The following is a 12,318-nucleotide window of genomic DNA, read 5'->3' on the forward strand; positions in this document are numbered from 1 at the left end:
CATCGTTACTTCTTTCCCTCACCTGCAAATTTAAAACATGTTGCAATAAATTGCAACTGTCACCATCAACCCATTCACATCAACTTACTTAAGTATATATCTCACAGCAAAAATACACTAGAATCAAAATCGACAAAAAATATACACCAGCATCCACATGGACTGTGTGCGATACAACCCAAGTATCATCTTGTAACTTGTAGGATACAAGTAACTTTAGGAAACCTCCCCCTAAATTTGAAAGGACTCCTCCACATCCCAGGTGGAGGAGTGCAGCAAGAAAGAAGGGGCATGCCCAGAGCGATGCCACGCAGGCAGCTCTCACGAGATGGTCAACATGGTGAAGCCACCGCGGCGAAGGTCCCAGGGGTCTAAGGCCCACTTCTTTATTGTACAGGTTTGGAAGTTCAACAATCAGTACATTCAGGGATACACAATCAGTCGACATATTGTAACTATACTTATAAGAGAACATTTATTTATCTCCAACAAGAACTCAAAACCAGGAGAATCGGAGTGCTCCTACCCACAAGGTCACCCGATTCCCTGTACGATGGAACCCCCACGTGGAAAGCCTTATTGCAATACCCAGCGAGCTGCCATCAAGAGCTTCTACAAAGAGCCAGCATCACATAAGGTCAGTGACTTTCTACCTTTTCCATCTCATGGCACACAGAAACTGATCACTAAAATTTTGTGGCACGCTAAAAAATAATTCTTGGCTGGCTGACCAAAAAAAAAAAAAAAAGTAAAATTCTGATTCACTCACACCAGAAGGTCACTGCGTCGGCTGCTGTCGTACTTTAATCTGACAACGAAAAGAGGCCAGCGCCCCACTCAATCAATAGCCAGGTGTTGCAAACATTTGAAAAGCTGGCAGCACACTGGTTGAAAATTGCTGCAATAGGTCTCCCTCTTAATCATCATATCCTTTCATTTAAGTCTTATAATCATCTTAAGAGGCAAGCATCATTCATCCATTTTACGGACGGGGAGAGTGACCTGAGACCGCCCCACTATCGAGAGGAGAAGTGGGAGCAGAGCCAGGGGCCGGGGGCCCGCTTTACAGCCCAGACCTTCCCAAACATCGGTCCAGAGCAGCCTGGTAAATCAGCCGGGTGACTTTAACCAGAGCTAATAAGCCACCAGCCACGGGAAGGGCCTACAGTCACCAGGGGGAGTCAAAGGAGCGAGCAGTCCCTGCCCCGAACACGAAGGAAGGAGCACCGCCAACTCATCACCGTCTGGACTCCCGGCTCACAGATGCCCACACACTCCGCTGCTCGGCCAGCCCGGCCTTTCCTCAGAAGACAATGGAGTCTCTTTAAGGGAGGGCAGCCTGATCTAACAATAAAATTGTAAGACCCAGGTAATCAATCACTCATGTCAAACGTGTGTATGAAACAGGGACTACTGCTACCTGCCTCAACTTCCTACAAATGCTAGACTGGACAATGTGGGTGGAGGCCAAACATTCTTCACAATGCCAAAGTGGCAGGTACATTCCATTTTAATCCAAGGATGACATGAAGGAAAGAAAAACCTAGATGAAATGATCGCTTCTGGGAAGAACTAATATCTCTGTTAAAATAGGTTCAAGAGTCTAAGAAAGACAATTATTTTGCTTCTTAAATCCCAGAAAAAATTTGAACAATTTCCTAACTTAACGTGAGTATCCCGCAGACCACGGTTCCAGACTTTTACCAGCCAAGACAACACGAGTCTGGGGAATGGCGGTGGCGATGCTTTCCATCACTCTTAACACCCACCTCAAAGCTACCCACAAAGCTCCGAATTCAAGTTGTGCCGGTTGTAAGAACACATAGCAGGGCCACTCACTCAAGGAGGCACCCTAGAGATGGATTCTAATCTTAATCAACAGTTAACAATAATCTAATTCATCCCAACTCCAAGACTTTTAAGAATGATGTCCAATGTTTTTTTGATCTCTGAATGAGCACCTTCAATCAACAGAAATCATAACGTTATTTCTAGCATAAAGGACCATCCACCGGCCACAAAACGCTTGGAATCACGTCTGAATGGCTTCATAATATCTGCCATGAACTGAAAGCCCACTATATGCCAAGTGACCCACACACACTGTCCCTCGTAATAGCCTGACTTTTTACAGCGCTTCTGAAGATAACTGGGCAACAGTTACTGAAGATATGAAATTATCTATACGGCTCAGGCCATCATGTTTAAAAGACACATTTTAGGCCCTGGCTGGAGTAGCTCAGTGGATCGAGCACAGGCCTGCGAATCAGAGGATCGCAGGTCGATTCCCAGTCAGGGCACATGTCTGGGTTGCAGGCCAGTTCCCTGCAGGCCAACTCCCAGCAGAGGATGCACGAAAGGCAACCATACATTGATGTTTCTCTCCCTCTCTCCTTCCCCTCTAAAGATAAATAAATTTTAAAAACCTTAAAAAAAAATTAAAAGACACATTTTAATTATATAAAGGGAACAGGAGATTATAAAAATACTCTAAAAGGTAAACAGCAGTTATCTGAGTAATAAGATAATAAGTAATTATGTTCTTTACGTTACAAGTTTTCTATAACAGGTACATAGTACTTATGGGGAAAAAAAGCACATGAAAACTACCTGCAAAAATAAACATACCAAAACCAACTACAATAGAAAATTTCAGTTTCCACTGGTTTAAAATAGTGTTTCACAAACCACAAATCATGCTGTACGCAGAGCTACACTCCCAGGACCATGCAGTTACTGCTATTACTTGGCACTTAAATGTCTTTCACTTGAGAGTCGCATATTCTGCACCCTCTTTATTTACCACATGCCACGTACAGGGGTGAATTATAACAATGTTTCAAAAATTCAAGAACATTAGCCCTGGCTGGTGTAGCTCAGTGGATTGAGCGCGGGCCTGCGAACCATACGATTGCGGTTCGATTCCCAGTCAGGGCACATGCCTGGGTTGCAGGCCAGTTCCCAGCAGGGGACTCACGAGAAGCAACCATACATTGATATTTCTCTCCTTCTCTCCTTCCCTTTCCCTCTAAAGATAAATAAATAAGTAAAATCTTTAAAAAAAAAAAGAACATTAAAGTCAGGCTAAGTTCGGATACCTGTTTGAGGTTTGCCCAGCCGAGTCTGCAGCGAAGAATCAAACAGAGCCTTTCCTGGCCTCTAAGCCCACACTTGTATTAAAAGATGGAACAAGCCCAGCTTTAATCACATGTACAAGGCAGAAATGGCTTCTCTTCTCCATTTGTTATCACTGGACTATGACTACTATAATCAGACCAGAGATGTTAAAAATTAACACCTCTTCCAAGTTTATGCTTACGCACAATCAATGCTGTTATGAAAGACTGAATTCTGAACCAGGGATCCTCAAGGCAAGATAACACTTTAAGGATGGAGAAAGAAAAAATATTAGAATTTCCATATGTTTTTTTAGCCTCCCCTAAATTCTATTCTGTGCCTGTTTTGAACGTACATAAAGTATTACTTCAGGTATATGTAATTGATGTTTAGTTGCATACATGTAATACACACACATATAATGCACATAACATTAGTTTGTGTACCTAACACTTGATATACATCACAAAGATGCATGGACCGACTGTCTGGACACAGTGACAGGAAAGAATAGCTGGCACATTAAAAAAATAACAAAATTTAAAATATATATATATGTGTGTATATATATATTCCCTTCAGAAACGAAGTGAAGGATGAAAATGGAGAAGGCAAATAACAAGCGGTAAAGAGACCAGAACTAATGAGAGGGAAGAAGGGAAGATGAGTAATGAGGGAGAACTCTGGGAAATGAAGGTTGGGGGGAACCCAAGTGAGTGAAGATGATCTCCTTGCGTGCAAAAACTGTAATGTTTACTATTATGATTTGGTGAAAGGAAATGACTCAAGTGTCTAGGGTGGATCCTGTTCCTGCCCCATGGGTTGATGGGCTAGCAACTGAAAGGCAAGAGACCACCAGACATCTTAAAATAGAGACTGTATTAAGTTACAATGGAGCCAAGAGAACAAAGGGGAAAAACAGGAGTTGTTTACAGCTCTGTAATACAGGCTTAATGCTGATTGGAGCTCAAGTTCCCATATGCTAATTTGGCTTGGGACAGAAGTAAATGCCAAAATACTGACCCACTGAGTAAGAATCTGGAGTTAGCCTAGCTTTCCAACTGGTAAGGTATTCCTAATATTCTGAGCTAACAGAGGACAGTGCCTGCTTTGACCATACAATTAACTGTTTTTTCAATCTGACATCCTCTTTAATCTTTTCTGTTACATCTGTCTTCTCCCGAGCCCTAAAAGCAACAAAATTAGTTTACATTTTAATTTTTATTTCCCCTACCAGCTGGTGATTATAACCAGGCCAATATAGCAGCCAGAGGGAAGAAAACAATGGGAGAAAAACTACCTTCAAAAATGTAATAGTCCTGGCTGGTGTGGCTCAGTGGGTTGAGCTCCAGCCTACCATCCCAGAAGTTGCTGGTTCAATTCCCAGACAAGGCATAAGCCTGGACTGAGGGCCAGGTCTCTAGTTGTGATGCGCAAGAGGTAGCCGATCAGTGTTCCTCCCCCTCTCTTTCTCCCTCCTTTCCCCTCTCTAAACAATAAAAATCTTTTAACAAAATTTTAAGTTAGGTGGTGAGGGGGTGGATGGAGTTGAAACAGTATGTATGGTATAAGGAGAATAAAGGTTAATGAAAAAAATCTGAAAAAAAAAATTTAAGAGTGAATTTTCCTCTCTATTTAAACTGCCCTTTCCTAACTTGAGAGATTCATCAACAGGAATGGCTCCTTAGTTTTTGTGGATTAGCTTTTTATAGAAGTTGTAAAGAAATCTTTTACCAGTTTCTTTATAGCTTTTGCCAGACTTGAGTATCTGACACTGTGCCCTGAAATAATACATTTTCTTGGTATCAGGTTTATGTCGAAGTTCTAAAGTTCACATTCTAAAGGAATCATAATCACTTCTGAAGAAAATACCAACCCAGCTGTAGTTGGGTAACAGTTTTTGGAACTATTTCATCACTGCAGTAGGAAATCAAGATTTGCATTCTGGGGCCTTTGGGAACTTCGTTAATTTTCTTGATATTCAGACTACGTGCTCCAGGAGCCGCTTATCAAGTCAGGATTTAAATGTTAGTGTGAAGCCCACCGGGTTACCGTTACCAAATCTGTCTGTCGGGTGGCAGCCCCAGAGCATTTTGAGAATGAACTACTTGGCGTATTTAACGCAAGACCAGCTGAACTTCTACCCAGCAGGGCAGGGAAGGGAGACGAGCAAACCACACTGTGAAGACAGTAGGCCATCTTAAAGCAAATATCCTCATAAAGCCCTGCGCTTTGAACTGGCCGAAACTCTCACTTGTGACCTGAAAGAAAGAGGGATTTTGGCCTCCTACCAGCTTAGAAAACAGAGAAACAAATACTTTGAATTGAGCCAATTACTGCTTTTCTTTTTTGAAAGAATTTGACCAGAAACCAAGGTGGTACGGAAAAGGGAAAAAGAACGTTTTCAAAGGCCTCGAAACAAGGTAGTGCCAAGTCTCAAACTTCTTCCTTCACTTAGAGCGCAAATCTGTACGTTTAAAGAGAAACTGCGTTTACTTGAGCAGGAACCCAGTCCAAAAGTGCCCACGAACACCTCTCTACCAGTGATCCAAACTGGTATTTCTGGTTGGGGAAGCAGGGTGTCTGAACTCTTGGAAACCCAGCGCTTCTTCTTAGGTCCAAGACACCCCAGACTGGGGACATTAAGGGAGAATGGGACGAAGAGCCAGGAGGTAGGGCGGGCCGCCCAACAGTCCACGCGCCCCTCAGGCTGCAGCGGGTGCATCCGAGGTCAGGTTCTCCGCTCCCTCCCCTAGCATCCCACCCCACCCCACGCTGGGCGTGTGTGGGGGCAGCCACCGATTCCAGCTCCCTCCCGGATGCGGGGGCGAGCTGAGAAACGGCCATCCTGCTCCCCCGCCCCCAATTCTTCACCAGGAGCAAGGAAGGGCATGAGGCCCCGAGGCGGGAGGGCTAGCTCCGGAGGGAGGCCCCGCTCGCCGCCCGGCGTACCTGGCTCTCGGCTGCGGGGATGCCGGACTCGAGCTCGCACAGCGCGCGGAAGTTGTGCAGCTCGAAGTCAGCGTCGACCTGGAGGGAAAAGGTCACCTCGGAGAGGTCCCTCCGCACACAGTACACGGTGAGCAGCATGGCCCGGGCCCGACCCAGCTCGGTTCGGCTCGGCCCGGCCTCGGCGCAGGGCTGCGGGCAGCGGCAGGGCCTGGCTGGTGCTGTGGACAGCCGGCGCAGGGTGCGGGCGCGATCGCTCGCTCCTTCCCTCCCTCACACACGCTCAGTGACTCACTCCCTCCCGCCCTCACCAGCGAGCACAGCCGCCGCCACCCTCCTCCGACTCCGTCTGCCTGCCTGCCTGCCGGCCGGCCTCCCACTACTGCCGCCAAGCGCGCCAGCCGCCCAGCGCCCCGCCCCGCCGCAACGCGGCTGCCGTAAAACCCGCCGGGCCCTCTCCGCCGTCGCGACGCGGCGGAGGGGCGGGGCCGGGAAGGGAGGCGGGAAGCCAGATAACCAGATGAGTATCGGAGTGGGTGTGGGAGAGGTGTGGGAGGTTGGGCGAAGAGAGAGGAAGGAAGGGAGGAACGAGAAAGAGTATCGATTGATTCAGTGAATACCTGAAGTCTGTGGAGGACTCCACGATATCTTTTATTCCTCCAACAGGCATTTATTAAGCGCCTACCATATTGGAGACAAAGATGCGTAAAAAAAATACAGGTCTTTGCCCTTAAGGAACTTGAAAGCAAGCACAGGAGACCGACAACTAAGCAAAGAGTTCTAAAACCTATTTTCTGAAGTAGATTGAGGCTCAGAGAGATTAATTCACTTCCCTATGATTTAAGGGCAAAACCAAAATCATTAGCTTGCCTGGTCCCTAGAATCCCGCTCACTGCCACCCTGCTCCACGCTCCAACCACGCCTCCTGAGCCGGCCCTACCCTCTGCCCTCGCAGCCACAATGCGGCTCTCAGCACCAACAAGGCCCCACGCCCCTGTCTTCTAAAGAGTTTTCCCTCTACTTGGGTTGTCTCTTTCCTAGCCCTGGCAGACCCCAGCTCCTGGTGCCGTGCTTTCACTGGACTTAAATCCACTGGATAAAATAATTTGCTACTTGAATGGCTTAAGGCCACGTAACTGGGGAGTGTTAGAGGCCCAGAACACGAAGACGAGTCAGAAAAACAAAGCAGAAAGAGGAAGATAAAATGGATGCGAGTTGGCATCTCCCTATTTAACCCCCTCTCCCCAATCCATGGATTAGGGATCCCTCTCCTGATAGGAGAGGAGGGGAAACACCATGGCATGGAAGCTGCTAAGTAGGTATGTTACCCTAGAATGAGTAGCAAAGGCAGGAGGGAGGGAAGCCCTTGAAATTCTAGGTATCATCTCCACTCTCTGGGAAAGAAAGCCCTTGAACCCGTGCTTTCATCCCTATGCCTAAAAGGTGGGAAAGGGCTCACAGGGCCCAAAGGAAGAAGCCCATTAACACTTTTGGGTACTCATGCCCCGCCCCCCAAAGCTGGCACCTCCTTTACCTGTCAGTCAATATGTAAATCCTTCGCCTCTCCTACCACCAACTGTGTTTTGTCCTCAGAACAAAGGACTGGGGCGTGAGGGGGTGGGCTTTGCGATCATAGCTCTCTGGCTACCCTGGCGAAAGGCGGCCCTTACCCTGCTTTGCCCTGAACCTATACCTAACCCCCTACTGTGGCAAGGCCCATTCTCTTCCATGAAAACATATCACCAATAAACCCTGCTTGCACACTGACAGATGTGCTGATCTGTAATTCTTGATGGCACTGGCAAGAACAAGATCTCTTCCGGTAACAGGAAGGTTAGGTGGTAGGAAAGTCAGACGATGACCAGCTGAGGACTTTTCACTGTAGTGGATGGAGGAAGGCCATCTGTGCAGAAAATGAGAGAAGGTGGGGGAGCAGAGGGCCACAGTATGGCTGGCTGCCTCCACTGCATGCATCGTTTTCTTGTTCAAGTCTAGAACTTGCCCAGGAGTACCCCAGGAGGTTTCTGCTTACATCTCACTGACCAGAACTGTGTCACATACATGCAAAAAAGGCTAGGAAAGTGAGTGTTTAGCTTTTCTCCCTTCCTTAAAGGACATGTGTAGACAGGGACAGGGATACATAGTGTCTACTACAGCAGAGAAGGTTTGAAATAACCATTGCCAAGTGGAAGCAAGTTCATCAGAGAAATGATGTAGGATTGCCAAGTAGTGTCAAGGATTCAGTTGAAATTGGAATCATGCATTGATTAGTTTTCCTGTTACTTTTTCTTTCGAGTAGTACTCAGGTGTCCAGATATGACAGGTTTTATTTTCCAAAAATAGCCATGATTGCCCTGGCTGGTGTGGCTCCGTGGATTGAGTGTCAGCCTGCAAACCATAGGGTCGCCCATTTGATTCCCAGACAGGGCACATGGCTGGGTTGCGGACGACGTCCCTGGATGGGGGAGTGCAAGAGACAACTGATCAATGCATTTCTTGTACATTGTTGTTTTTCTCCTTCCCCCTTCTCTAAACGTAAATACTCTTTTAACAAAAATGGCGGTGACATTCAAATGAAGGCACAAGTCCCTCCGTTTGAATCATGACAGATAGACTCTGGCAAAAGCGTCAGTGTGTGACTTCTGAGGCTGGGTCATGAAAGCCAATACAGCTTCCTCCTGGTTTATTTGGAACGCTTGCTCTTGCAACCCCACAGCCATGCTGAGAGGAAGCCCAAATCACCCCGGGTAGCGAGACAACAGGGAGAGAACATGTGCAGATGTTCCAGGCAACAAGCCAACTGAGATCGAAGCCAATGACCAGGAAAACCCACCAAACACATGAAGACACTTCCTGGTGATCTCAGCCCCAGCTGCGGAGTCTTCTCGAGCCTTTGAGTCTTCCCAGCGGAGGCCCCAGACATCGTGGAACCGTCTCCACTGTGCTCTCTTTGAATTCCCGACCCACAGAATCTGTGAGCACAACGAAATGATGATTCTATGAGGAACGTGGAGTGGTTTGTTTGGGAGAGAAAAGGGAATGCACACGGTGAGCCGGATCCCAAGAGGCAACTGAGCCGAGTCCAAAAGGTGTGAGGCCCGAGAGGAAAGGAGCCGATTGGTGAAAAGCAATGGGCGCGCTCTGCTCCAGAAGTGGTTCTCTTCAGAGAGGCAGGAGGGTAGGGAAGGAGTTCGGGGAGACTAGAACAGCGAATGGGGCTGGTGGCTGTGGGCTCTGCCACCCAGCTTGGTGGACCCTGTGGGAGGGCGGTGTAGAAATTCCCTCTGTTCCTGGAACTAGGACCTTGGGTCTCTACGGCAGAGATTTTCAGCCGGTGTGCTGCCAAAATTTTAGTCATTAAAACATGTAACGACTGACTCTTTAGTCAGGGGCACTGAACTTTTCTTCCATAGATTGTTTAAAAAAAAGACAATAACCAATACAATAGCCACCCAGTGAATGTCCTGTCTTGAAACATATATAGGTCACATAATAGGGTTTCATCTTATAGGCCATGTTGCATAATAAGGTTGTGTCTGATTCACTAATTTTTGGTACCAGAAATTGTTATATATAAGTAGAGGCACCTGATTTTTTAAAAAGTCACTTTAGAACAAACAGCAGGTAATTCCTATTATTATAATTTTTATTTTTTAAAAGATTTTATTTATTTTAGAGGGGAAGGGAAGTTTGACTGGGAATCAAACTGCGGTTGTTTGGTTCGCAGGCCCGCACTCAATCCACTGAGCTACACCAGCCAGGGCCTATTATTATACTTTTTTAAAATTTTATTTATTTATTTTTAGAGAGAAGGAAAGGGAAGGAGAAAGAGAAGTAGAGAATCATCACTGTGTAGTTGCCTCCACTGGGGATCTGGCCTGCAATCCAGGCATGTGCCCTGACTGGGAATTGAACTGGTGACCCTTTGGTTCTCGGCCCGCGCTCAATCCACTGAGCCACACCAGCCAGGGCCTATTATTATAATTTTTAAATAAATCAGAATTATTCCTATTTTTTGTCAGATCAGCAAAAAATATATTTTGGGGTGTGCTGCTGAATTTTAGTAATTAGTTTGTGTGCCATGAAATGAAAAGGTGGAAAATCACTGCACCATGAGACAGACTTTGCACCTCCATTACTTGTAATCCCAAATGGCTTAAGCCATTTCCACTACTTCATTCCAAGTCAGGATGGGGGTGTGGACCTTGAGAGGAAGCCTAAACAAGCAGGGACACCAGGGTCAGTCACCTGCCCAAGGGCACACAGGTTATGAACGGCAGCTCCAGGACTTAAACCAGGCAATATGACTGGACTCTGCAGTCTTTACCACCATTTCACACTGCAGCATGTAAGGCCTCATTACAGCCTTCTAAAAGGCCTCGGCGAGAATAAAAAATAGTCATTAAAAAAAAAAAAGACCTCAGTGATGGGAGCTATGAGTATTCATTCCCATTCTGTAGATAAGGAAACTGACATGTGGGGGTTTTAAACTTGCCCAAGTTCATACAGCTAGTGAGTGGCAGCTTCTCCAAACTGCAAGGAAGTTTACTGGTGAAAACACCCACTTCTACCCTTGAACCAGAGCACAAAGGCACTGCCTGCACATTGCGTGTGGAAACACCTTGCTGGGCTTCAAAACTCTGACTTGCATCACCACATGGTCACTACCGGCAAGGTCTGTGTTTACCTCCGGGTTCTTGCAGAATTCTTTTCTACCAGGAATAACAGATCAGTGAAGGCATCTGCCCTGATTATGAAAACTCCCACAATAAGAAAGAACCAAGTTCTCCAAACCCTGAGGTCTTCGTCTGATATCCGTGACCTGTGACATGTACACATTGTTTTTTAATATTTTCCCTCCTCTTCATCCATGGCCAGTTGTTCAAAGAAGCCTGTCTCAGCTTATTGTTTCTGGCTTGGCAACCGAGAGCAGTTAGTGCTCCATTTTACTCGTTTTACGGTAGCACAAAAACTCTTTTCATTCAGTTTCCTATTTCTTAGGCCAGGATCATGCGCATATGTATAATGCAATGCCGCCTCCCTTTCCTGCTTATCTTTCCCCAAATCTGATAGCCTTTCAGTGGCACTATATTCTAGGTCAGCCCTTCCTCTTCATTTCCAGTGCACCTTGTACTCACTGGGTTACCAAAACATTTCGGGTAATTATACCAGGGCTCGATTTTTCCCCTCTTCAACATCATAATGAAACATTATTTGAGGACCTGCCATACTTTGACTACCAGAGACAGCCCTGGACAAAACTACAAAATAGGGTAACTACCCAAAGTTTGACCTTGGCAAGCTCAACTTTATGCTCCTTCCTCGGCTCTGGGACTTTCTATTTGTTCCTCTTAGTTCTCATTTGCTCCTGCTTTCTTCCTTTTCCTTTTCAAAACCCTGTCTCCAGAAAGGATTTGGGAGTAATTCTCCTTAAGGAACTAATAATGACTGCTGAAACTCAATATTATCTCTTAGGGTATTTGCATTTTTAATAAGGGATAAAGGATTAGTCGTGGCTGTAGTCTTCTAGGCTTAAGAGAATTTGGAGGGGAAGGTAAATTTTCCCAAGAACCTTCTGGACTGACAAGCCTACTTCCCTACTCAGGTGACAACTGAACAAAGCTTTACTGACCTGTCCTTGACATACACCTAGGTCAACACTCACCTTGGTAGTTAAATTGCTCTTTTCTATTCTTTCTCTTCAAGAAAACTTCTGTTTTCCTCATGAAAAACTTGAATGTCTTTCTTCACATCACAGTGTGGTGGAATCTCAGTCACGGCTAAGAGTATAGCACCAACTTTGTAAGATACAAAACAGACAAAGCATTCTGAGAGTGGGCACTGCCAATGTCGAAATCATGACACTGTTGTGGGTATGTTCAATATTTGCCACTTGGGGCAGGCAGCTTTGGTCTACTCACCTTAATCAGCAAGAGAACCCTGTTGGGCACAGACCATTTATTCATTTCTTCCACAATTAACACGTCCCGCATGCCAGACATTGTTCTAGGAACCAGGGGTATGGAAGGGAACAAGACGAAGTGCCAACACACATGGAGCTTGTTACATTCTAGCAGGGATGGTACACAAAGCACACGTAAAATGTGCCAGGCATTGCTAAGTGTTATAGATGGGGGCGTGGTGGGGAGAGGGTCAGATTCTGAGTTCATTTTGAAGGCAGAGCCAGTAGGACTTGCTGATGCATTGAATATGGGGTATGAGAGAAAGGAATCAAGGACAGCAAAGGGGTAG

General features: G+C 46.1%; 1 protein-coding gene across 6 annotated transcripts in view; it reads right to left on the bottom strand.

Moving 5' to 3' along the window:
• Positions 1–6,441, bottom strand: part of LOC118986315 (protein DDI1 homolog 2) — a 32,197-nt gene extending 25,756 nt beyond the window's left edge. For 5 of the 6 annotated variants that reach the window (XM_037045159.1, XM_037045158.1, XM_037045157.1 and 2 more), the window contains exon 1: positions 6,070–6,368. In XM_037045159.1, the coding sequence (XP_036901054.1) occupies positions 6,070–6,207 (138 nt within the window). In that variant the 5' untranslated portion in view covers positions 6,208–6,368. The other variant, XM_037045160.1, reaches the window with a different exon arrangement.
• Between the last annotated feature and the right edge of the window lie 5,877 nt (positions 6,442–12,318).

This window comes from Sturnira hondurensis, unplaced genomic scaffold, assembly GCF_014824575.4.
Source record: "Sturnira hondurensis isolate 20B ecotype Veracruz unplaced genomic scaffold, ASM1482457v3 Scaffold0004257, whole genome shotgun sequence".
Taxonomy (NCBI): domain Eukaryota; kingdom Metazoa; phylum Chordata; class Mammalia; order Chiroptera; family Phyllostomidae; genus Sturnira; species Sturnira hondurensis.